Here is a 27,549-nt window from a genome sequence, read left to right as displayed (position 1 = left end):
CTATCACCTCCATTAGGAGAGTAAGTGAACTACAGGCTCTTTCTGTTCTAGACCCCTTCGTAACAGTTCACAAGGATAAGGTGGTTCTACGCACACACCCAAGGTTTGCACCGAAATTCATCTCGAAATTCCATGTAAACCAGTCAATAGAACTACCAACGTTCTTTCAAAACCCTTCCAACTTGGGAGAAAAAAGTTTGCATACACTGGATGTACGCAGAGCTGTCATGTTCTACATGGAAAGAACCAGGCCACTGAGAAAGACTAATCAGTTCTTTGTCTCTGTGGCAGCAAGAACAGAAGGAGATGCAGTCTCAAAGTCCACTATATCTAGATGGATTGTTCAATGCATCACTCTCTGTTACACTCTTGCTAAGAGAGAACTACACTTCAAGCCAAGAGCACATTCTACTCGAGGCACTGGGGCATCCATAGCATTCATTGCAAATGTTCCCCTTGAGTCCATCTGCAAAGCGGCTACCTGGAGTTCTGTGCACACCTTTACAAAACACTACTGTCTAGATGCACACTCTAGTTCTGACTCCCAGGTGGGACAAGCAGTATTAAGACATCTTTTCTCTACTGTTCCTTCTCATAACCCACCGCCAACTCCGGGTACTGCTCGCTAGTCGATGCACAGCATGTGATTCTAAGCATATTAACAAACATCAGAAGACAATGCATTACTTACCGTAAAAGCATTTCTGATGGTTGTATCTGCTTAGATTCACATGCACCCACCCTTCCTCCCCGCTCGGATGGAAGGAACATAGACATCTTTCTACATCTCTCTCTCTTTTCTGTACTCACTCACGTATAGAAGGCTCCCTCAGGGCAGAAAAAATACAAACAGAGGGACCTTGACGCGTGAGGGATTGTGGGTAGAACGCACGTCACTATAGGGATAGTGTTACAGACACGCCTTGTCGACGTCCCCTTTTCGACAACGAAAAACAAAATGCAATACTCCGCAGTAACCCCTGGATGTCAGACCTATGCACAGTGAATTATGTGAATCTAAGCAGATACAACCATCAGAAATGCTTTTACGGTAAGTAATGCATTGTCATTTGGCACCTCTCCCGCTTGAGGATCTCTTGATGCAGGTGGATGGAACAGTGCCTTCACTGGGCTCATGAACACCATGAATATTGAGCATCTTACTATTTCTTCGTTCCCTTTCCTACTATCAGAATGGAATATATGCCTCAATAGATCTGACGGTTAAGGAGTGAAGATAAGCTGTTATCTAATCTGACCATCATGGTTCCTACATCTTGCCTGGAGTTACACCCCTGTTATATTTCTCTTTCCCTGTCGCTATTTGGTGTAATCGCCACATACCTTTACTTACAAGGTTACACTACCCAGTATGGGGATTTACAGGAGATATCTTCCCTTCCTCTCCTTCCCCCAGAAGCTCACTGTCACCAGAGCTCTGGTTCTCTCTAGGCTGGACTACTGCAACAGCCTCTTTCTAAATCTGCCTGACTCTACTCTCCGCCCTCTGAAACTCATCCAAAACAGGACTGCAAGACTTGTCCTTGGCCTCAAGACCAGGGATCGTATCTCTCCATGACTGAAATCTCTGCACTGGCTCACAGTGGCTGCGAGGATTAAGTTCAAAACCCTCTGCATTGTCCACAAGGCCTTCTGCGGCCTGGGGCCTCCATATCTTCAAATCTCTCTTCCTAAATATCTTCCTTCTCGAGCTCTTCGTTCATCCGCCTCCAACTCCCTCAGGGCCAGTCGCTTCTCCAAGCAACAAGTTGGTGGTAGATCTCTTTCTTCGGCTGGGGCCTCCCTCTGGAACAGCCTCCCTGCTTCGCTGAAAATTGAGGCGAACCATGTCTGGTTCTGGAAGCACCTCAAGTCCTTCCTCTTTGTTTCTGCTTTCGCTCCTCCTCTCCTCTGCTGAACTCCTGGCTGAAACTGAAACTGCTCTGGTCATCTGGCTACCCTCTGTTCTCAGGCCCAAATCCCCTCCCCGCCAGTTGCACACCTGTACTCCCCCCCCCCCCCTGGCAACCCTTGCACTCTGGGGCTGTTCTGTATACCTACAGCCCCCTACCAGCACTTGACACCCAATGTCTGCACTTACCCTTGCACTTCCCACCAGCTGGCCGCAATTCCTATTATTGTTCTTATTTATTGTTTTTATTTATTTACTGTTTATCCTGTGTACTGCACTTCTCCTCCCCCTTACCCCTCGCACTTTTCCCCTTCCCTCCCATCCCCTGCACTTGCGCAATCTCAATGTCACCTGGCCTAGTAAGATTGTTGTCTCTGTCTTCCCTCTGTTCCCCTCCCTCGCCACGCCTTGAAACACTTGTGTAAAGGCGTGTTATAAATGCCATATCATATCATATCATTACCTTTCCTAAGCTTTTGTTTACCATAAAGGCTTTTCAGCAGGAGGGAAGAAATGTTAGGGGAATGTTAGATTTATGGTATTTCCGATGAAGGAGTATGTTTTCAAGTTCAACATCTATCAAAGGAACTGTTAGTGAATTGTTCACATTTCTCTATGACTGTGTGCTAAAGAGATTAACACAACACTAGTAGAATGCCATTAAAACAGTTTCACTTAATACACACAGCTTATTATACCACCAAAAGAAAACCTGTACTACATAGACTCTCACACCAGGATGCAGATATCTTTCTATTTCTGGAGATCCATCTGAAAAAAGTACATTAATGGCGACTACATTCCTGAATGTTTCCACCCAATTTGTATCATCAGATGATTGCAAAAAAGGAAGGTTGACGATTTTGATTAATATGAAGACACATTTTACATTGATACACTTTCAGAGACGATGAGAGACATTATCTGGGGCTTTAAGGTGATATTTCAGGTACACCTCTAAACCGGTTCTCTATCCTATAGCCCAATGACCATAATTCTTGCTTTTTTGAGCACCTCTACCCAAAAATAGCACAGTTCTAATGGATTCCTTCCTCCCACAAATTCCTCATCTTTGTTAATATCGATGCAGCACAGCTGTTCTTCGAAAATGTTTCCGCCACCAGGGGATGCATCCCAGTTCTGTCTCATCTCTGCCCGACTCCACTACATACCCCGCACCGGACATGTCGTCGGGACCAGTATATATCAATACGCTGTGACCTCTGTTCCTTTTTTTTTACACACACTTTTTATGTTTCGGGAACATTCTACTTTGTTTTGACGAAAAAAAGGACCAACCCAGATAAGGCCTTAGGTTTCAAACCTTGCATGGATTGCCCCCGGGCAATGTCAGTTTCAGATCCCCATTGAAAATGTTAACACTACTTGGGGGAGAAGCACAGCGTCACCAATTGTGGGACCGACCAATCCATGCACCCCAAAGCCCTCAGGGAAAGTGTGGCCAACTCTTCACCATCCTCCACAAAGTGTCATTTTCGGTCGCGCACCATTCAGCACCTCACCGAGGACAGGTCTCCCGCAAATAAAAAGACAAAAAAAAAGAAGCCTCAAAACAGGTCTTGACGCAGGTACTATTTCCCACCCAATCCTCCCCGCGGTAGGAATGGGAGAACTTCAAGATGTTTGATTGGCATTTTTGCTTCGGCCTCTGCGCCAACAACGCCTCTTGCTCCGAAAGGTCCAGCTGCATTTCCCCAAACTGGGAGTGTACCCACAGGGGAACACTTCTGCATGCCTATGGGCTCGGGCGTGGATCCCTAGTGAGACAATGGGCCTGATTCCGAGTCTGGTGGTAAACCTGCTGGTGCTACTAGCGGATTACTACCGGACCCTTAAACATCTACTGGCACCTGACTTCCCAGTACCACCGGGCGATTACAACCCTGGCGGCCCGGAAAGTCAGGTGCCTGTAAAATGTAAGTCCCCATTCCCATAGCACTCTATGGTTGTGGGGACATGGAAGCACTGGCACCGTTGCTAACGGTACTGGTGCTTCCATGACTAGTCTGCCTACCGTGGCTGCTGTGCCCAGCAGGGTCAGACCTGCTGGGCACAGCGGCTCCGGCAGGCAGATCTGTAATATGCCGGTCCGGAAACAACGGTGCCGGTAAGCTTACCAGCACCCTTGTTTCCAGACCGGCAAGGTCGTAATGAGGCTGAATATCTCCTGGTGCCGATAGGCACAGCCTTCAGGTATCGAGGCCTCAACGCCATTTCTGCCCTCATCTTCAGTGTCATTGGCACGATCGGCATCAAGGGTACTGGAGCCCCTCTGGATTACGCCCCTCTTCCAATGAGGCCATTTATGTAAAAAATATGTCAAATCCATGGCTAGGAAGGCAAGCAAATTCTGTTTGGTTTGGAATCATAGGGCTCCGGAGAGAAGAGGGACTTTCCGGAGAAGTTTTATGTGGAAGATGAAGACATCCAAGACCGCAGATCTTCAGGAGGCCATTTGCTTGACACCTCTCTTGAGCTGGATATCCTACAAGCCTCCTCTGGGTAAGCCCCAGGCATCTTTCTGAGTGTTGATGACCAAAGTTGCTGATACCCTGGGGTAATCGGCTCTGTCAAGACAAAAGGATCAGTTCGAATTAGCGGACCTCCTAGACGAAGGACGCAAGGAGCCTTTGCAGCTGTTCACCATGGCAGTGGAAGATCCAGTGCTAGAGGTGTGGGAAAGGCCTGCCTCTGCACCTGCAGTTGACAGGGAGCTTGCAAAGAAGCATCGTCCAGCTCCTTAAGACTTGCCTTTTTGTCCACCCATGCCTCCCCAGAGAGCTTGCTGCTTCAAGATGCAAATGCAAATTTAAAGAAGTCTACCTTTCCTTCTCTCCCTCCTGACAGAGAGAGTAATAGCATGGACTCCTGGGGAAAGAAGGCCTTTTCCTCGGCAGTCATGCCCCCTAGGCAATAAACACCTTTTGCGCCCTGGTGAAGTTATCTTTTAGTCCGCTTTGGCCAGCGTAGTGGATCAAATCCCTAAAGGGGGCATGAAAGAAGGATTTTCGCTCTGAGTTCAGGATGGCTGGGAGGCTTTGTGCCAGATCCTGCAGTTGGGACTCGACACAGCTTTATCTGTTGGTCATTCCATTGCCATGAGCACAGTGAAATGTGTGACGATCCTTCACATAGCATCACTTCTCCCCAGAGAGGAACCCCTTTCCATGAGGCTAGAGAGGTGCAGCCACTAACCAATAGTCCTCCTAGGGGTGGTAAGATGCACGAGGATCTCATGGGGAGGTACTCAGCTGGAGAAAAGGACGTACGTCCGGGGCACAGCCACTCCCGATCCCACGAGGTAGAAACAGCACCTAAACCTTCCCTGCCTATGGTGCAGTCTGATACCATGTGTTATTGTAAACTGTCAGACAATCTTTCTATGATGATGTCAGGGGCGAAGAAGTTCATGAATACACAATCAAGTAGAAAGAGTGCTCGACCAGCTGTTGTCAATCAAACTGACGTTACTTTGGGTCTGTGCCTGCTATTTAAACTAAACAGTAAAGAATGTCTTTGTTCCGATTCCGCAAGGAGATCCCGGCGAGCAAGGATGCCATCCAGAAGCCTGTGAGGTTGGAATTGGGCTTCGGGAGTCTGCAGCGCAGCAGTTCTCCAGAGTAGCAGAGACAAGTAGCTAGATGTCCAAAAAGCGTCTTGTGAATCAGCTGGGAGCTGGCACCCTTGAAGTTGAGAAACCGAGAGGTGGTGCGTGACCTGTCATGGGTGGACCGTGTGGACCGGAAACTGCTCTGAGACCACCTACTCTCACCGTGGAGCAGCATAGGCGACTGTATGGGGAGCATGAGAAACAGTGGTTGTGGTGTCACCTGGAACGGGTGTCCCCCCGGTCCTGAACTGGCATCGAGACCGCCTACAGTCCCTGGCCGTGAAGCCAAGCGTGCCCATCGTGGAAGAAGGAAGAAGCCAAGATTTGAGATATGGTCCCAGGCAGAAACAGTGAAACTTTACTCAGGAACAAAGTAAGAGGAACAGTTGAAAGTCCAGGAGGGAACCCGGGGAACCCAGGAGAAAGTGAAGTCAACAGACGAAAGCAGAGTAAATAACTTTGTGCAGCAACTGCTGGGGCAGTTCCACAGAATAATAGAATAAAGAACAAGGGAGTGCTTGAGGAGTCCCTACTTCATCCCATTGGGGGCTGTCAAAAGAACAGTTATTTAATAGAGTTAGAAAACAACCCTCGGAGGGAATTGCACAAGTTCATTCACAGACGGAGGTTGAGGTGACGTGGAGATCAGCCTAAAGGAAAGTTGCATTTTAGAAATAGACCACGAGAACTTTCAAACCACAACCGCAACTCTCAAGTCCATTGGATTTGATTTCTATAGTAGTCAAGATATGGTAGTGGAAGTGGGGGAATGCCAACTAATACCCACAGGGTTGAACTTGTCCTCATCAAAAGGCACCTATGTCTGGCTGTATTGCATTCCGGTTTAGCCTGAAGACATGTCCTGGATGTGGTAGCGGGAGTAATCTACCTAGATTATCAGGGAGATATAAGAATTCTACTCCATAATAATGTGAAAAAAGCCTACCACATAAAGGTTGGGGAGAAAACAGCACAGGGTATTTTAGAATCAGCCCTCTTTCCCAAACCCCTGGAGGTACAGGAACATGAGATCACGGAGAAGGGCGATGAAGGGTTTGGGGAAGCTGACGCACCTATCCCTATTGAAGCTAGCCCAACTGAAAGACATTGGAAGGCTATAACTGAGATCTGTTCATTGAAATACTTGGTCTCTCAGAGATCAGATATGTTCTTAGACCTCAAACGTTACTGCCTGGATTCCCTATCAGGTCAGGATACCCACTTTGGTTGTGTGGTGCTCCAGAGATTCCTTGTATAGTGTGACGATCCGTCAGATGGAGTCACTTTTCCCCTGGGGAGAACCCCTCTCCGTTAGGCTAGGGAGGTGAGGCCGCTAACCAATAGTCCCCCTAGGGGGTATAACATGCCGGAGGATCTCATGGAGAGAGACTACCCTTCTGGGGATAAGGACATGATTGGGAGGCACATCCCCTATAAAACCCAATCCGGTAGGCTGACGGTAGTACCTGAACCTTATGGGTCTAAACTCCTGTCCAAAACCATGTGTTACTGTGAAGCATCAAACCATTACAGTGTTTTAGGTACTAAGACCAAGAAGCATTCGAGAACGATACAAGCGACAGGTAAAAGTACCATAACAGCTGTAGTCAATGGAATGGACATTACGTTATAGCAAGCCCTACTATATCAGGACAACAGAAACAAACGAAGGTGGAAGGGTACAGAGGAGAGTACCAAAGAGATTAGCCTAACCAGAGAGAGAAAACAAGACGGAGAGAACAATCAAGATGGAGGAAGAAATCGAGAACCAGATCGAAGGTGAGAGGAAACCCAGAGGCAGGCTTGAAAAGCTCGAGCTAGAGACATGGAGGGTGTGGTTCAAGGGAACGCACAAGGATGTCTTGCAGGCCAATGAGCTGTTGGCCTTGAAGAGAGTAGAAATGAAGAAGGGAATAGACATCCCACATGGAGGCAGAACGCCAAACATTTTACGCAGTAAACTTGGTGGCCAGTGGGTGATAGCCAAGCCGAACAGGAGGAGGAGTTAACCAGAGATGTATTGTCCGTAAGGTGCTTGGAAAGCATCATACGAGTCGGCTGAGAGTTGGCCCTTTGGAGGTATGGAGATTGGGTCGTCGTGGTGCGACCTGTAGTGGGTGGACCGGGCGGTCCAACAAGTGCACCGAAACCGCTAACACTACCCGTTCCCACAGCCCCTTACACAGACCTGAACAGTATCCAGAGAGGTGGTGGCTGGATGTTCTATACAGGGAAGGAAGGTCGAGTCCCTGGTCTGCTTCCCGGCAGCGGGCCAGGAGGAAAGCCACAACGAGAATGGAAAAAGGCAATTGACCATCACGAAAAACCAAGCTGAACTGGTGAAAACCCCCGACATCAAGTACCAGGTAACAGGAATGATTGAAGTCTGAGAGAGGCCCAAAAGAGACTTAAGAGATCCTCAGATGGTGCCAATACCATCAGGAGGGTGTTTAAGAACTGTTAGCTGAACATGCACAAATATTAAGAGCTTTAAAGTAACCAAGCTAACTCTCACCTTTGTCATTGGGATTAAAGTCTGTCAGTACAGCTCTGGAAACCAGGCGCCCCTTGAAACGTATTCAAGCAGTTACCTTCTCAAGTACAATCCAACGAAACTGAAACCTGTCATCGGGTCTTCTGGAGCATCATTACTGAGAACAGAGTTCTCAGGAGGATACTTGTCAATAGAGACGAGGGGTCCTCCTGGGCACACCCTTAAATTATCTGGGGCTGGGCCATCGAGCCCAATCATCCTCTGTCATCAGGCTGTTACCCACTGTTGATTGGGCAACACCAGATCCTGCCAAGAGTCTTGTCTTTTCAGTTGATCACAACTTTACTTTTCTCAAGATAAGAAGAAAAGCGTTGTTATCATTTTCTTTTCGCTTGGGGGGGAAAAACCAAGAACTCTGAGAATCATTTGAGGCTGTAAACCCTAAATAAATCGAGAAAACCATAAAGCATTTTGTGAAACAGTCCCCCGGCCAAATTCACAAAAGCATGACATTGGAAAGTCAAGAAGAACTCCCGGAACGGCTTCATCGTCCCAATGAGGGCGAAGCAAAAGATGCGGGAAAGCCCAGCGATTGTGAAAACTGCCATAAGGGAACTACAAACCTTATATAGTACTCTGAAAGGCATTGGGGAACCAGCTAGGAGAAGGAAGTCATTCTCTTAGCCCCACAAGAACTTTTTTATTATTGATTTTCTGTTGGGTTACAGAGAACCCAGAAATTTTATGGAACTTTTGCTTTGAACAGCCAGAGAGACATTTGGGCACTTTACATCCAGGGGAAGGGAGTTATTCTCCTGGATTACAAACAGTAGCTGGACTTTATGGTCTTTTGTTGTATCGACAGACATAGTGTAGATCATTTGTGATTGGAACTGTGCCTTTTTGTTTTGGCTAACACAGACTTCCAGACGAGCACCCAAGTTACTTTCGTTTAGGTAGGGAAATCCCCTTAAAGTTGGGGATAGATAGATTTGGGTTTTCATTTAATAAAAGTTTTTAGCAATCACTGCAGCACCACTTGGCCAGTCTCTCTATTCCTTGTTACCACAATAGGTGATGGTTCCTCTGTGTCCTCCCATTTCCAGGTTCTCTACTGCTTTGATAATCTTTATACGATGAGAAGTCTGTAGGAAGAATTACTCCTTTAGAGGAACAAATAACTTGACTTCAGTAATGTTATTTGTGATGGATTAATTCTCCAGCATTGGATCTTTCATGGATTCACATGCTTAGAATATTCCCCGTCGTCAGACTGGGACCCCTCGGTACACATATATAGCCTTTTCCTATAGGAAAACATTCAACACTTTTGTGTCCTATCTACGTCCTTTTAGGACCCGCCTACGCATGCTCCGTAGGCCGTCCCAGTATAAGAGGCACGCCCCCGCGGCTCCCCTTCAGATTTCAACCGTCTCCAAAGTAGTGGGATTTCCTCGCGTTGTCTTACTATTTTGTACAAGGTTGTATACCTGGAGTTGGAGTTAGAGAAAATGTCCTCCATGTCAGGAAAAGCGCTGTTCCGTCCATGCGCGACGTGCGGCTTGAAAAAAGTTTACGAGGGGGACGGACATATGGATTGTATATATTGCCTCCACCCTCATCATTCGGCTGATAACTGTGACATATGCAAAGGGTTTTCTCATAAAACCCTCAAAGACCGGAGTCGACGGCTGGTGGCATGGCTGAATGATGTAGCGGGGGCATACCCCCCTTCGGAGGTAGGCTCCACACAATCGGCGAAAACATCACGCCGCGTTACCTCGTCGGAACCACCGGCGAAGAAATCTCGACCGACGGAAAAAGAGTCATCTGGGAGTTACTCAGCTAGAGACTCCTCGTCAAAAAAATCATCTTCATCAAAAAAGCATGAAAAGGAAAGGCCGAAATCCTCCTCGGGCGATCACCATAGATCGACCACGAGTCGAGAGTCGAGTAAAAGCAGGCCAAGTGTGGAAAAGGCGGGACCGCCTAAACCACCGGCTAAGTCACCGTCGTCGACGGCGGTCCAGTCATCGGCCTCCACCCTGCCACTAACGCAGGTGGCATCCACCGTCCCACCGACAACGGCGGCGACGATGGCCTCGTCGACGGGGGTTCTACAGGAGGCCTGGAGGCCTGAAGTTTTTGATCCGACCCCCCCGGATACTTTACTGCAAGAACAGGCTGTGTCGCTGTCCTCAGGGGAAGACGAGAGCGAGAGAATAGCTGGCCCAGCAGCCTTAGGGCTACGAGTGGCTGACAAGTCGTCGAAGAGGGGATCCGGTATACCGGTATCTGCCCCTCTTCTCAATCCTCAATCTGTTTTGTCGTTGGAAATTCTGTCCACGCTTCAGTCCTTGCTACAGTCCTTTGACCAGAGACTACCTCAGGCAAACCTGCCACAATCACCCGTCGACGAGCCGGGCCCGTCCCGTCCACCGACGCACCTACGCACGCCAATCTCAGCACTGGCACAAGAGGAAGGTGAGCTGCCAGATTCGGAGTCTGACAGGGGAGCCATGTCAGATATCTCATCATCCCCCTCCAGGGATCCAACCTGGGAGTCAGAAGTGGAGTTGGATGGATGGAGAAGGCGTGTAAAGAATTTGGTTTGTCCCAGGAAGAACAGAAAAAGGACTGTTTTTTGTTCGTCCACATGGGTAAGAGAAGGAGGTCTGTATTCTCAATACCAATACTAGACCACGTGTGGAAGGAGGGGTTGCAGACAATGCGTCACCCTTTTTCAGAGTCAGCAGTGAAAGGACGCCTCGAGAAAAAGTTTAAGGCTCCAGAGTCTACCCCCAAGTGTTTATCCTCCCAACCAACGCCAGACTCGGTGGTGTCGGCGGCAGCGGCGAGGAAGGCGAAGGCCCAGCACAAGTGCACGACTCCGCCTGAAAACGAAGCGAGACGCCAGGATGCCTTTGGCAAAAAAGTGCTATCCGTGGGAGCAACCACAGTAAAGGCCGCAAACTCTCTGGCGATCGTAGCCAGATACGACAGAGAGATGTGGCACAGGCTAGCTCCGTTGCTTGATCATCTTCCGGAAGAGCATAGGAAGGCAGCGATGTTACTTGTCCGAGAGGGTGAGGAAGCCTCAAATCACGCAATAAACATCGCGGTGGACCTCGCTGAGTCAGGCTTCAAGCAAGTCAATAATGGGGTCGTATTACGACGACAGTCATGGCTTAAGTGTACCTACTTCAGGCCAGAGGTACAATACAAAGTATTAGATATGCCCTTTGAGGGAGACCTTCTATTCGGTGAGAAGGTGGACGAAGCCCTAAAGGGAATGAAAGAGGACTCGGATACGGCACGTTCATTGGGTGCCCTCCAGAGTGGCCGAAGCTACAAGTCTTTTCGTCCCTTTAGAGGAGCTTCAGGTAATTCCAGATTCTCTGCGTCTGGAGACAGATCCTTTGGCAGGTCGGCTTACCCCTCCCAGGGATACAGGCGTGCTTCCCAAACGGCAAACCGACGCCGTAACTTCCAGACGTCCAGGAAAAGACCATCCTATCCGTCGTCGTCAAGAGACAAGCAAAATAAAGATCAGCAGTGACATACAACACACCGTTCTGGGGGGAAGAGTGTCAGCATATGTCGACGAATGGGAACGAATAACGACGGATCAATGGGTGCTGGACACTATAAGAAACGGACACTCTCTACAATTCAAACACAGCCCTCTGGATATTCCACCTGCGTTCACCGCTCATTCCCATCTGAGGATACTGCAACAAGAGGTAACACTCATGTTAGCAAAGGGCGTGATAGAATTAGTTCCAACATCACAGAGAGGTCAAGGAGCCTACTCAAGATACTTCTTCGTAAAAAAGCTGAACGGCAAATGGCGTCCCATTTTAGACTTACGTGAGTTCAACAAGTCTTTAAAGGCCCTAAAATTCAAAATGCTCACTCTGCAGGAAGTAATCCGCGCCGTTCAAGAAGGGGATTTTCTAGCGTCCCTGGATTTACAGGACGCGTACTTCCATATTCCAATGTGTCGGAAACACAGGAAATTCCTGAGATTCGTAATAGGGCGGACTCACTACCAGTTCACGGTTCTTCCCTTTGGGCTCAAGACCTCCCCCAGAACGTTCACGAAATGCCTAGCTCCAGTAGCGGCCTGGCTAAGGAAGCAAGGCCACCATGTATACCCATACCTCGACGACTGGTTGGTAAGGGGATCCTCCCCAGCGTCGACCAACACAAGTTTACTGGCCACCATGCAGCTTCTAAAACAGCTGGGATTCGCCATAAACTTCGAAAAATCCTCTCTGCGGCCATCGAGAACGCTGGTATTCCTGGGGGCACAGTTCGAGACCCAGTTAGGGCTAGTGAAGCCTTCTCTCGACAGAACCTCAAAACTCAATCAGCTGGCGAGCCGACTACGTCAAAACACCAGGCTCTCAGTAAGAAAATACGTTTCGGTCCTAGGGGTCATGGCATCCTGCATCCATCTGGTGGCAAACTGTCGCCTATTCATGAGGCCAGTCCAGGAATTCCTCGCGGACCGATGGACGCAGGCCCAAGGATCGTGGTCAGACAAGATAACCATCGACGACGACAAGCTGCTTCGGACCCTTCAGTGGTGGCAGAGTTTCCACAATCTGAACAACGGTGTACCCCTACAGGAACCAGAGTTTCAGCGAACCATAGTCACGGATGCGTCCCTAACCGGATGGGGAGCTCACATGGGTGCTCTCCAAACGCAAGGTCGCTGGTCGCCAACGGAGTCACTCCTACACATAAACGTGTTGGAGCTCAGAGCAGTACGATGGGCCTTGAAGGCATTCCTACCACACAACAAGAGATCGCGAGTACGAGTACTGACTGACAATACAACGGCCATGTTTTATCTGAGGAAACAAGGAGGGACGCGATCAAGAACTCTTTCCATAGAGGCCCAGAAAACATGGCATTGGGCATTACACCACGAAATTTCCATCATGGCTCACCACCTCCCGGGAGTGAGGAACTCGCAAGCAGACTCCCTCAGCAGAAGCATGGCACAGATACACGAAAGGGAAGTGGACACAGTTCAACTGATGAAAGTGTTCGAGAAATGGGGTCACCCTCCTCTGGACGCCTTTGCGACCAAAGACAACAAGAAATGCGAGCAATTCGCAAGCAGATGGCCTCAGGAGGGTTCCATGGGGGAGGCATTCTCCTTCCCATGGACGGACATGTTCCTTTATGCTTTTCCCCCGTTCCACCTCATACGGAGGTCAATACAGTGGATACGCAGATACAGTTGCCGGGTAATTCTAGTGGCACCATACTGGCCGCGGCAACCGTGGTTCTCCGACCTGCTTCACCTGTCGCTGGAACATCCTATAGCGTTTCCGAGAGTCCCGAACCTACTATCCCGGGACAAAGGCACGGTGTGGCATCACGACCCGGACAGTCTCAACCTTACAGCCTGGCTCCTGACTTTTCGGAGTTCGGTGCTTTAGACGTTTCGGAGGATTGTCAAAAAATTCTGCAGGCGGCTCGAGCCCCTTCTACAAACAAATCTTACACCTATAAGTGGCGGAGGTTCTGTGAATGGTGTCGAGGACAACAAGGCCTACAACCGTTGTTGTTGACGCCGGAACAAGTTCTACCTTACCTGCTTCTCTTGGCGGAGAGGGGTTTATCCTTCACATCGATAAAGGTGCACCTGGCGGCCATCTCGAGGCTCACGAGGAAGAGGCAGTCATCGCCTCTATTTAGCGACAGACTTGTGAAACACTTCATGAAGGGTTTATTTCGGACTTTTCCCCCGGAAAAACGTTTCCCTCCAACTTGGAGTCTCAACACAGTGTTGGCAGGCTTAATGAAACCGCTGTTTGAGCCTATGGCCACGTCCGACATAAAATTCATATCGTGGAAGTTGGCATTCCTGATTGCTATCACATCAGCTAGGAGAATCTCGGAACTGCAAGCGCTGGTCGTAGACCCGCCATACTTAAGATTCTTTAAGGACAAAGTGGTCCTGGCAACTAATCCGACGTTCGTCCCAAAAGTTCCGACAGTATATCACAAACACTCGTCCATTGTTCTCCCTACTTTCTTCGCGACCCCATCATCAACAGCAGAAAAAGCTCTTCATACCTTGGACGTTAAGAGGGCTCTGAAGTTTTACCTACATCGTACACAGGAACTCAGGTCTACTCGACAACTGTTCATCGCATATGGTCCGTCAACGAGAGGAAAAGCAATCTCTAAACAGGGATTGGCTCGATGGGTCTCATCGACGATTGCGTTTTGTCACTCCAAGGCTGGAAGGCCACTGCAAGGACATCCTAGAGCCCATTCTACAAGATCAACATCCTCCTCAACAGCATTATGGGCAGGAATTCCGCTGATGGACATATGCCAGGCTGCGGCATGGTCAGTGCCCCACACGTTTACCCGCCACTACTGCCTTGCCAGGCAGCATGCGGACGAGGTGCAGATGGGAAGAGCTGTCCTGCGCCATCTGTTTCAGTAAGGTAAGCTACACGCTGTGGAAAAATCTGTTTTATACCTTTTTATGACAGTATACTTTATGTGGGTAAGGGTATATGAGTTAACTTTTTCCTACTGTACATATGCATTGTGTATTATGGTGAGGGTATATTACATTACATTCTCACCGCCGTTTCAGGTGTTACTGCTATACAATCTATTCTAAGCATGTGAATCCATGAAAGATCCAATGCTGGCGAAGGGAATAGTTTCTTACCTGTAACTCCATTTCTCCAGCATTGGTATCTTTCATGGATTCACATGCGCCCGCCAGCCTCCCCGGAATGCAATGTATTTGATTGATAAGTTTAACCCTTCCTACTTTGGAGGGGCCGAAATCTGAAGGGGAGCCGCGGGGGCGGGCCACTTATACTGGGACGGCCTACGGAGCATGCGTAGGCGGGTCCTAAAAGGACGTAGATAGGACACAAAAGTGTCGAAAGTTTTCCTATAGGAAAAGGCTATATATGTGTACCGAGGGGTCCCAGTCTGACGACGGGGAATATTCTAAGCATGTGAATCCATGAAAGATACCAATGCTGGAGAAATGCAGTTACAGGTAAGAAACTATTCCCTTCTCCCTCCTACAGATTCATCATCAGTCTCCCATACTACCACTCAATGCGAAATGCTCTTGACCTCTTGCAATTTTATGGTTGGTGGGAAAAATAGGCAGAACTAAAGTCATGAACTGCAGCTGTCTCCTTATATACCACCCATGACCTCCTATCAGGAGTCAAGGGCGCCAATAATGCAGAGCGGAGCCAACGTAAATCCTCAGTTTTCCACCCTTGTGTCTAAAATAAATTTCAGAAGCCAGAACTGCATCTGGATGTAGTCCTAAAATGGTAAATCTGTGGGTCGAATGACTAATTTATCAGAAAAAATGTTTCTATGTGGTTCTATCAATCAAAATTACAATGTGATAAGTTACTTCGTCATAGATTTCATTGTGTTTTTTTATTTTTTGGTAATTTTATATGCTTCCCACCCCCTACCCATCTACTCGCCTAACGTTTCCCAGCGCCCCTCCAGTACCCCAACCCTTCTACATATACCTATCTGTTTTACCCCCAACATGAAGCCTTCAACAGAGTAACTTAGCACATTGTAATGTTGGTTAGTGAAAGCACAGGCAAGTACTAAAGATAAGTCATTTGTGTATTTAGTTTTTGTTCAATTGCCGCATTGGGTCTTTGCTGTGTCACTGGAATTGAGAAGCAAGAAAGAGAATAGGATGTGCACTAATCGTGGCGAGGGGTGAGCTAGTGCAGAGGTGGGGGATTTGAGGTGGTGAGGGCTGTGTTTTCTTTAGGGGGTCTGGAAGGCGGGACAGGGTTAAAGGAGAGTCCACGCTTTGATGAGCAGAAGAGCCGCAACAAAGACATAAATCCAATAATTTGTTTATCAGTGGCACAAAGTCTAAATTCCCTTGACAGTCTCTTCATATTCTTAGTTCATACATTTTAATCAGACATGCTGTCCATTGTTTCATTGGTTTTTTCCAGAGTGCTTATAAATGGTTTCGTATGATTGAAACTAGATCTGTGTAAAATGAATATCAAAATTCCTTAATTTTTTTAGCTGGAAAGAATGTTGGAGAACACAGCAGTGAGAGCTCAGAAGCAGCTAATTTTACTTCACAAGGAGGATGCACCCCCTCCCTGCCGAACCGTTGAGTGGCTCAACATGAGGAGCTGGTGTTCCGGCCACCTACATCTCTCTTGTCCAAGGAGAGTCTTCTCCCGGAGGAGTCTTCCCAAGCTGGTAAGAATTGCCCATTTGGTCTCTTTGCTGTACTCCTTTTTAGTAGCTTTATGCCAGATAACAAAGAATATCCTTCTTTAGTAACAGCAGTTTGGAACTGCACAAAAAACGTACCCCAGGCTCTATATAATTTCTGGTAAATTGTTTAATCCACCTTTTACTCTTATTCGTGATTCAGTGTATTGATCTCTGGGTCATCTGATTAGGAAATGTGCTCAACGAGCCTGGCTCCACCGCTTGACACAGTCGCTGATTGCTAGCAAATAACATTATCTCTCTTATCTGCACTTACTCATACCTTCCTAATGAGCGTGGAAATGCTGCCCCATGGCACATTCTGTTGGTCACTATAATAATTTGATTATTCTTTTATTCATCTGACTAATCGGCTTGTACTTTCTTTTATTTTCCCACCAGTTAATGCAGACTGGAAACAGTTTGTATACATTTATCAAGTTACGCCATACAGAGGAGTCACTTGCCTTAAGGTTTTGGTAACTAAGTTTCACTGCCAAATCATGCATATTGGGGAAGCACTGTAGCATATGCATCAGCATTGACTGTAGCTTTTCCAGAGGTGCTTTCTTGCACATCTCAAAAACAAAACTGTTCCTTATACAATAATGTCACATGGGGCAACCACCCCCCTGCTCAAGTCGTCCTGGATTTGCGGGAAGAGACCCAATTGGGGGAGCAGTTAAGGACCCAAGTATGGGCATAACAAGATGTATAGTGATTAGCGGGTCAACCACAGCTACATTGCCTTACCTGCCTGGAAATCTCTGCCATAGAAAATGGACAAAGCTATACACAGGAGGATGGGCGAAGCCTGGCCAAGCAGAAGTCAGGCTGCTTCCCTAGTAACTTCACCTGAAAGCAAAAAGGCCAGACAAGAAGTAGAGCAGGAGCTGGACTGGTGGGAGGATGAACTGAGCCCGGATACAGGAGTGCCCTATTTTGATGAGCAGAGGGAAGGTCATGCAGAGTGGAATGGAGAATGAAAGCTGGACCACAGGAGAAAAGGGGGATAATGTGGGAGGACCTAATGGGGAGGCACTCCCACTCTGAGGATAAGGATGATCACCGTGGGGACAACAGATTGCATGGCGTTACTCCCTCACAGGACTACCCCCACCACCTCAATTGCCAACCATTATATTGATGGTCCAGTGTATTTCTGCGAGACCAGTAATACAACTAAGATCGAAAGTATTTGGACGAAGAAGAACGTAGAACGCATAAGGGTTACTGACTTTCCTGGTACTGATACGAGGTGTCTCACAGGAGGCAAGAAGAATACCAAGGAGGCATTGACAACAGGTGTTGACATTACGCTGGGGCCGAGCAAACCCCATAAGAAGGAAAGCGATAAGGTCTCAAAAGTCTTTGCCTTCCTCCCTATTCGGAGAACCCAGGAATTTCAAAGTATGTGGTGAATCAGAGGGAAGGGTTTTGCAGATTACGCCAGCGGGATGCTGAGAGAGTCTGTGACAGGTCCTATATCGGCAGTACTGAGGTTAGCTGCAAATAGGTGAGGCAGTGGCACAACCGCCAGTTGGAGGTGGACTGCTTGGTCCACGAATAGTGCAGAGACTGCAAGAAGCCTCAACACACGGAGTTGCAGCAGAAGCATAGAAGAAGCCCGGCCCCAGTCCATGGAGACACCATGCGAGCAATTCCCAGAAGGTAACGGAAAGCAGAGCCAGACCAGTGGGGACGTGGGGGGATTTAAGAAGTCTTAGCTTCAGGCCATGGAAAGTGCTCCAAGGGTCTGGTACCTGGAAAAAAAGTGAAGAGTGCTTCGGAGGAAATCTTCCTCATACCAGATGCAGGGATAAGTCCACTAACCAGCTAAGAAGGATTTGGGACCACAGAAAATGAGAAGAGTGCACCCGAGGACATCCTCCTCGTATCAGTGGCAGAGGTAAGCACACTGACCACCAGAGAAGGGTCTGGGACCCTTAGTTGATTCTGTTAAAAAGGTGCTGAGGCAGAACCCAAGTGAGAAAAGAAAACCAGGAGAATTAGTCATTCTCCTGGAGAAAGAACTTTCTGTTGGACAATATTAGTTGTAGTTGTAGTGTAAGGGTTAGAAGTAGGTTCTGACACAGGAAGGCGGATTTTCATTTGGACAGGGATTCTGACAGTTCCTTGACATTTACTTTAAGGCAGGGAAACCCCTCTTTGAGATAAGGATAGTGAGGTTTCTTTTTCATTAATAAGTCTTTAACCCCAAATATGGCACCTTTGTGTCAGCTTCCTTCTGTGACACTATTACACACAACACATCTGTTCTCTGGAAACTCTTCCACCACCATGGGATGCAGTGCAGCTACACGTCTGTTCCATCCGACGCTGCTACATGCCCCATGCTGGATATGGTGTCAGGGCCATTATACATAGCAGTGCAGTTTCCCCTGACCGCAGTTCCTTTTTTCTGCGCACACTGTTCACTAGTTGGTAACACGCCCGCCGAACCTCTTATTTTTGAAAACGCCATGCCGACTTCCTCGAAGTCCTCCGGTTTCAAGCCGTGTGTCGATTTTGGCCGGCAGATGTCATTTCAGATATTATATTTCTCCAGCATTGGATCTTTCATGGATTCACATGCTTAGAATATTCCCCGTCGTCAGGCTGGGAATCCTCGGTAAGTTATATAGACCTTTTCCATAGGAAAACCTCCGACACTTTTGTGTCCTATCTACGTCGTTTTGGGCCACGTACGGCAGCGCCATTAGGACGTAGAGGTATAAGTAGCCCCGCCCCCGCGGCTCCCTCAGATTTCAACCATCTTCCAAAGTAGTGGGATTACCTCGAGTATCTACTATTTTATTAGGTTGTGCATTCTTCTTCGACTGTTGCTTTTCGAATGTCTGGAAAGGCGTTATTTCGTCCGTGTGCTACATGCGGTCTTAAGAAAGTATATGAAGGAGACGGGCATATGGACTGTATTTACTGCCTTCACCCTCATCATACGGCGGACACGTGTGAGATCTGTCAAGGCTTCTCACAAAAGACCCTAAAAGACCGCAACAGACGCCTGGTTACTTGGCTCAGTGACGGAGCGGGTGCATACCTGGCTTCGGAGGTAGGCTCTACAGCCTCGAGATCTAAGTCTCCTGTCCCCCCTCGTCGATCAGTGTCGGCGGAGCCTCCGGCGAAGAAATCGCGCTCATCTGAAAAACGCCCCTCGGAGAAACATCCTGCGAAGTCCTCCTCTTCACATAAGGCTTCGTCTTCTTCCTCCTCATCTAAAAATGAGAGAAAAGACTCATCGAAATCCTCCTCAGGAGACCGTCATAAGTCTACCTCGAGTCGAGAGTCCTCGTCCCACAAGTCGAGGTCAAAAACGGCGGGAACGCCTCAAGGCCCTGCTCCACTGACTTCATCGACGACGATCCGGTCGTCGACGCCTGCTTTGTCTTCGGCGACGGCTCTTCCAACGGCTATTTCGTCAGGTCAAACAGCGCCTATGGAAAAGATGTTATCGTCGACGGTGGCCCCGTCGGTGGCATGGCAACCAGTGGTTTTTGATCCGATCCCGCCTGAGGCCTTGCTGCAACCAGAAGCGGCTTTCTCGATCTCGTCGGCGGAGGATTACCGTGATCCGGTCGCACATCCAACCGATCTGGGATTACAACCAACTGGTTCGGGGTCGCTCTTTAGTGGAAGTGCCATTCCAGTTGCCTCTTCCTTACTGAATCCCCAGGCTGTTCTGTCCCTGGAGGTGTTGAACACATTACAGAAGCTGTTGGAGCGGTTGGACACTCGGTTACCTCAGCTTGTCCCGACAGTGTTACAGGCCTCGCCAGTCGTCGACGAGCCAGGCCCGGCTCCTCGCCCTCCATCCAGAATTCCTACCGCTTACCCGGTTGAGGAAGATCGTTCTCGTCCACAGGAAGGAGGAAAACTGTCAGAGTCGGAACGTGAAGGGTCGGGTTCAGACATCTCGTTATCACCCTCAAGGGACCCTACATGGGACTCTGAAGCGGAGATGGAAACTCTGAAGAGTCCGGCGCAGTCATCACCACCTGATGATGTGGGTGCTTTCCATGCCATGATCGGTAAGGCATGTGCGGAGTTTGGCCTAGTCCCAGAAGAAGAGAAAAAAGATTGTTTTCTGTTCGATCATATGGGCAAGAGAAGAAAGGCGATATTTGCTATCCCCATTTTAGACCATGTCTGGCAGGATGGACTAAAAACCATGCGTCACCCTTTTTTAGAACCGGCAGTAAAAGGTCGATTGGAAAAGAAATTCAAGGCTCCAGAATCGACTCCCAAGTGCTTGACGTCTCAACCTTCGCCGGCATCAGTGGTATCCGCCGCGGCGGCCACAAATGCACGACCCCGCCAGACAACGAAGCCAGGAGACAAGATGCTTTTGGGAAAAAAGTGCTATCGGTTGGAGCGACTACAGTTAAAGCAGCCAACTCCCTGGCTATTATGGCCAGGTATGATAGGGAGATGTGGCATCGGCTAGCTCCTATCTTGGACCATCTGCCGGAGGAACACAGGAAGTCTGCCATGCTGCTCGTACGTGAGGGAGAAGAGGCTTCCAATCATTCCATTAACATTGCTGTCGACCTTTCGGAATCAGGCTTTAAGCAAATCAACAATGGCATAGTGTTACGAAGGCAAGCCTGGCTTAAGTGCACGACGTTCAGACCAGAGGTACAATATAAGGTAATGGATATGCCGTGCGAAGGAGAACACCAGTTTGGGGAGAAAGTGGATGAAGCCTTGAAGGGCATGAAAGAAGATTCTGACACGGCTCGTTTCCTTTGAGCCCTCCGGAGTAGTAGGAATTTTCATTCCTTTCGTCCCTTCAGAGGAGCATCGGGTAACTCCCGGTTTAGATCATCTAGAGACCGATGTTTCAGCAGACCCGCCTACTCTTCCCAAGGCTACAGATGTGCAGCCCAAGCTACTCGTAAAGGCAGAGATTACCAAACCTCCAGACGACGAAAAGCCAGCAATGACAATTTACAGAACGTCCTGGGGGGCAGAGTGTCTCATCACGTCGACGAGTGGGCGCGCATAACAACAGACCAATGGGTTTTGGACACGATACATCTGGGCCATTCTCTACAGTTCAAGCCACCACGCATTCCACCGGTGTTCTCGACGCAGACCCACCTTCAAATACTAATGCAAGAGGTGGCGCTTATGCTGCAGAAAGGGGCTATAGAACTGGTCCCGGTGGCAGAAAGAGGACAGGGAGTGTACTCCTGTTACTTTGTCGTCAAGAAACCCAATGGAAAATGGCGTCCCATTCTAGCTCTACGAGCTCTCAACAAACTGCTCAAGAATCTGAGATTTTAAGATGCTTACACTCCAAGAAGTGATCCGTTCGATACAACCGGGAGATTATTTGTCGTCGCTAGACCTTCAGGACGCATACTTCCATATCCCGATGCGTCGACGACACAAAAGGTTTCTACAGTTCATCGTCGGACGAACCCACTATCAGTTCAAGGTCCTCCCATTCGGACTGAAATCGTCTCCCAGGACGTTCACGAAATGTCTGGCTGCAGTAGCAGCCTGGTTAAGGAAAGAAGGTCATCATGTGTACCCTTATCTGGACGATTGGCTAGTGAGGGGATTGTCTCCGGAAAGGGCACAGGAAAGTCTGAATGCCACCATGTGCCTCCTACAACGCTTGGGCTTCACAATAAACTTCGAAAAGTCCTCCTTATTGCCATCAAGGACCTTGGTCTTTCTGGGGACGGAGTTCCAGACGCAGTCAGGACTGGTAAAGCCATCCGTCGAAAGGGTTCTGAAACTGCAGCAAAAAGCATCGGATTGGAAAGTCGACACCAGAGTGTCAGTGCGAAGGTACATGTCCCTACTGGGCACCATGTCGTCCTGCATACCCTTAATCAACAATTGTCATCTCTTCATGAGACCGATTCAGGAATTCTTGGCGGATCGATGGGCACAGAGTCAAGGGCGTTGGTCGGACAAATTGACCATCAACAGCAAACTCGTGGAGGCGCTTCAATGGTGGAGAGTTTCCATAAATCTGACAAAGGGAATGCCCTTGCTGGAACCGGTGTTCCAGATGACAGTGGTGACGGATGCTTCTCTAACTGGATGGGGAGCTCATCTGGATTCCCAACAGGTTCAGGGTCGTTGGTCATCGAAAGAGTCCGGCCTTCATATCAATGTGCTGGAACTAAGGGCGATGCGTTGGGCCCTGAAATCCTTTCTTCCACGGATAAAGGGATCAGTTGTACGGATTATGACAGACAACACAACAACGTTTTATCTAAGGAAACAGGGAGGAACTCGCTCCAGAACTCTGTCGACTGAAGCCCAGGAGATCTGGCATTGGGCCATTCAGCAGAATATATATCTATTGGCGTTCCACTTGCCAGGAGTCAAAAACGTGCAGGCAGACTCTCTCAGCAGGGAGATGAATCGACTACACGAATGGGAACTGAATGACCAACAACTACACCGTCTCTTCGAGAAATGGGGTCGTCCGGCTCTCGATCTCTTTGCGACGAGAGACAACAGGAAATGCCCACAATACGCGAGCAGGTGGCCACAGCAAGACTCACTAGGGGAAGCGTTCTCTTTCCCGTGGACGGACAAGTTTCTGTATGCCTTTCCCCCGTTTCCGCTCATACGTCGGACACTGCAATGGATCCACAGATATCCATGTCGAGTGATCCTGGTGGCTCCGTACTGGGCCAGACAAGTGTGGTTCTCCGATCTACTCCATCTTTCAGCAGCAGAACCAATGAGGTTCCAGAAAATTTCTAACCTTCTGTCTCGGGAGAAAGGGGTTGTTTGGCATCATGACCCCGACAGCCTCAGTCTGACAGCCTGGCTCCTGATTTCTCAGAGTTTGGTACGTTAGAGATTCCAGCGGACTGTCGTCGCATTTTGTAAGCGGCGAGGGCGCCGTCCACGAACGCTTCATATTCATACAAATGGAAGAGATTCTGCATATGGTGCGCAGGTCAACCAGGTTTGGTCCCGTTTAATATCACACCGGAACAGCTTCTACCATACTTGCTACTCCTTGCTCAAAAAGGCTTGTCTGTTTCATCCATAAAAGTGCATCTGGCTGCCATTTCAAGATTTACTGGGAAGAGAGATTCAACTCTGTTATTTAGTGACAGGCTGATTAAACATTTCCTTAAAGGATTGTTCCGAACCTTTCCTCCCGCGAAAAAGTTTCCTCCAAGCTGGAGTCTTAACCTGGTTCTGGCATCGCTGATGAAGGCCCCTTTTGAGCCGATGTCATCGTCATCATTGACATTTTTGTTGTGGAAATTGGCTTTTCTGGTGGCTATTACTTCGGCTCGACGACTGTCAGAAATACAAGCTTTAGTGATCGATCCACCGTACTTGAGATTTTTCAATAATAAAGTTGTGTTGGCTACTAATCCTCATTTCATTCCTAAAGTACCTACCATGTTCCATAAGCACTCTTCTATAGTGCTGCCGACGTTTTTTCCAACACCTTCGTCGGTTGCGGAGAAGACTCTCCATACATTTGATGTGAAAAGAGCTTTAAAATTTTACCTCCATCGCACTCAAAGCTTCAGAGACACGAGACAGCTATTTGTGGCTTATGGCCCTTCGGCTAAAGGTAAACCGATCTCAAAACAAGGACTAGCCCGATGGGTGTCGTCTACTATTTCCTTTTGTCACTCAAAAGCCGGAAAACCGTTGGAGAAGCGTCCAAGGGCCCATTCGACGAGATCCACTTCTTCGTCGACGACATTGTGGTCCGGAATTCCGCTGGGAGATATCTGTCAGGCGGTTTCCTGGTCAGTACCACACACGTTTACCCGGCATTATTGCCTCGAACAGCAACATGCTGAGGATACACAGATGGGTCGTGCAGTCCTACGGCACCTGTTTCAATAAGGTAAGCCCCAATTAAGGGGTCACATCCTTCGGCTAATGTACTTTGAAGTGTGATGTTTTCACTGTTAACATACTATAATGTGATGTTTTGCCATGATAAATATGCATTATGGTTATTGTGATATTGGTTTGCATACACACCTCCAATGTTGGGGGATACTGCTATACAATCTATTCTAAGCATGTGAATCCATGAAAGATCCAATGCTGGAGAAGGGAATAGTTTCTTACCTGTAACTCCATTTCTCCAGCATTGGTATCTTTCATGGATTCACGTGCGCCCGCCAGCCTCCCCTACACATGCAAACCAGAGATCTCCCCATACTACTTTGGGGGTCTAAATCTGAGGGAGCCGCGGGGGCGGGGCTACTTATATCTCTATGTCCTAGTGGCGCTGCCATACGCGGCCCAAAACGACGTAGATGGGACACAAAAGTGTTGGAAGTTTTCCTATGGAAAAGGTCTATATAACTTACCGAGGATTCCCAGCCTGACGACGGGGAATATTCTAAGCATGTGAATCCATGAAAGATACCAATGCTGGAGAAATGGAGTTACAAGTAAGAAACTATTCCCTTACTCACCTTAGTGACTAATGTACTCTTAGTCCTTAGTCCCCTTTCCTCCATACTGCATGGGTGTTCCTTCCAAGGGCCGGGAGACTGACCCTTTTTCACCAGAAAAAACCTTCTTCCCCTTTAAATTTAGAGGCATGCGGGGGTGCGGCCCTGGGAACATGCCCTGCCCTGACTCGGCCCTCCGGCGCCACACTTCAGTCCCCGTTGACGCGTTGACAATAGATTAACATTGCCTAATGACACCAGTTCATTAGGGGGGAGGATGGTGGGACGTATGGAGGAAAGGGGACTAAGGACTAAGAGTACGTTAGTCACTACGGTGAGTAATTTATAATTAGTCTTACGTCCCGTCCCCTTTCCTCCATACTGCATGGACGATTGCAACTGAATGTAGCCTCATGGTGGAGAGGAGACCCTCCTTAAGCAAGCAGGTTTCTAAGAACCGCCGGTCCGAAAGCCGTGTCTGATCTAGAACTGGCATCCAAACAGTAGTGCTTGCAGAAAGCCGAAGGGGTGGCTCATGTGGCCGCCCTGCTTATGACTTGCCAGGGGACATACCGCTGGAAGGCGATGGCCAATGCCTTGGCTCTGACCGCATGGGCGTGCATGTTGTCCGGCAGCGGCTTATCTTGTCCCTCGTAGGCTCGTTTGATGGCCAAGACCATCCAACGAGCTATGGAGGCCTGATACCCCGGTCTTGATCCGCCGAAGGTGACAAAAAGTACATCCGACATGCGGAAGCCCTTGGTCCTGTCCAAGTACAATTTCAGGGCACGCCTGACATACTGGCAGTGTAAAACTCTCTGTGCCTCGTCTTTGGACACAGCAAAAAACGTAGGCAGCACTATTTCTTCGTTTGGATGGAATGTGGAAGGCAGCTTAGGTAGGAATGCTGGGTGTGTCAGCAGGACTACTTTATCTCTGTGAAACATAGTGTAGGGCTCTGAGGCGTCCAGCGCCTGGATTTCGCTTTTCCTGCGAGCCGAGGTGAGGCCGACTAGCAAGGCTGTCTTAATGGTGACCAGCCTGATGCCCGCGGACGACATTGGCTCAAATGGTTTGTGCGCCAGGGCACCTAACACTATATTGAGGTCCCACACGGGGTGTCGCCTCTTGATGGGCGGGGGTAGTGTCTGGTGAGACCCGTCAGATGCTTCTTGACAATGGGGTTGGAAGAGTAGAAGACCTCCTCCTCTGAGTTCCTGTATGCCCCAATGGCTGCCAAGTAAGTGCAGCAAGTCCGTCAAACCTCTGGGTATTAAGCGCGTTCTAAATAACCTATCATATCGTATCATAAGTGTCCATCTGCACGCCCGAGTGAGCGAGGTGCGCGGAGAAGGAGAGCACATCGTCCAAAATACATGCAAGGGGGTTGATATCCTTAGAGTCTGCCCAGTGGCAGAACCTGGTCCACTTGCTCTTATACTGGGCCCTGTATGATCTCTAGATTAGCGTGAGACAGGCTGAGGTGTCCTAGCATGACCTACTCAGGAACCACGGTGTCAGGGCTAGTTTCTGTGGTGCGGGGTGTTTCTTTCGAGAATTGAAGAAGTTGTGCAGGGGGTTCCTGTGGCAGGATGGGTGCAACAGGGTAGCCCTGAATACACTTCGGAGGCCGTACAACCAGGGGGGACTAAAGGTGCCGAACTTTGAGCTGTATTTCCTAGCGTGCCAACTGCAGCACGTGGTAAAATGATGGCGGATGAACCCACAATAGAGACGGCACTGCTGCAGCCCTCATTGCGGTGACGTCACCTGAGAGACCTCCTCTGGGCTCCCGCTAAGGAGCGGCACAAGGGCCACTACCTGGTGAAACTGGGCATTCGCATCTGGCACAGGGCCTGTAAGGTCATGGGGATAGCGGACCTGCTCTCTCTGCAGACACTGTTGGCCACGGTTCTGGGGTGTAGGGGGGAGAGAGATAGGACTAAGATAGAATCAAGGTGGGAGACATGTGGAGTGGTCATGGTGGGGGATTTGAGGAGCGAAGGAAGGTGGAAAACATTTGAAGAGTTATGGGTGGAGGCTGGGGTACAAGCAGGACAGTTCTTGTTGCATAATATGGTTCTGGGGGTGCTACGCAGAAGATGGCCAGACGTAATGGAGGAGGACATTGAAAATGAGGATATTGAGATGTTGCTTACAGTGGCAGAAGGCTGACATGCAGTATCCAGAATTTATGAGATTTTATTAAGCTGCTCCTCACAGGCGGAACTGAATTGTAAGAGTAAATGGAAATGGGAATTGGGGAAGAATTTCAAAGAGCAGGAGTGGAGGGAAATAAAGCGATATCACAAGACGGTATCCCGAAATGCCAGATTACATTTAATACAAATGTATATAGTGCAAAGGGCATACCTCACACCGGCTGTTATCTCCATATTCAAAGGGGCTGGGAAGCAAGTGTGCCCCAAATGCAGACGGGAGGAGGCTGGGCTCACACACATGTTCTTGGGATGCCCGGTTATACAAGGGTTCCGGGGGAAGATAGCAGCCAAAGCGGCCCAAGGAGGTATTGGGCCTCATTACAACCCTTGCGTTAAGGGGTTAACGGCGCCGTAAAAGGCTGTGGCGCTGTTAAACCCTTAACGCCAGATTCACACTTTAACGCCTGCTTTTTGCAGGCGTTAAAGTCCAACCCGCTAAGGGACCATGGTGCTAATTACGGCACCGTAATTTACGGTGCCGTCATTAGCGCCTTCCCCATTCCCATTGAGCCCTATGGGCCAAAAATGGGAATGGGGAAAGGGGCCATGGTGAATGGGGATTTACCGCCCTGCGAACCTTGGAA

General features: G+C 48.8%; 1 protein-coding gene across 3 annotated transcripts in view; it reads left to right on the top strand.

The window, feature by feature from the left end:
• Positions 1-27,549, top strand: part of PNPLA7 (patatin like phospholipase domain containing 7) — a 2,986,886-nt gene that overhangs the window by 1,874,871 nt on the left and 1,084,466 nt on the right. For all 3 annotated transcript variants that reach the window (XM_069609797.1, XM_069609798.1, XM_069609799.1), the window contains one exon: positions 16,114-16,296. In XM_069609797.1, coding sequence (XP_069465898.1) covers positions 16,114-16,296 — 183 coding nt within the window. The remainder of the gene's footprint in view (positions 1-16,113; positions 16,297-27,549) is intronic.

The sequence above is a fragment of the Ambystoma mexicanum genome, chromosome 8 (assembly GCF_040938575.1).
Source record: "Ambystoma mexicanum isolate Mex_15411 chromosome 8, UKY_AmexF1_1, whole genome shotgun sequence".
Lineage (NCBI taxonomy): Eukaryota > Metazoa > Chordata > Amphibia > Caudata > Ambystomatidae > Ambystoma > Ambystoma mexicanum.
This window is presented reverse-complemented; position numbering and strand designations above follow the sequence as displayed.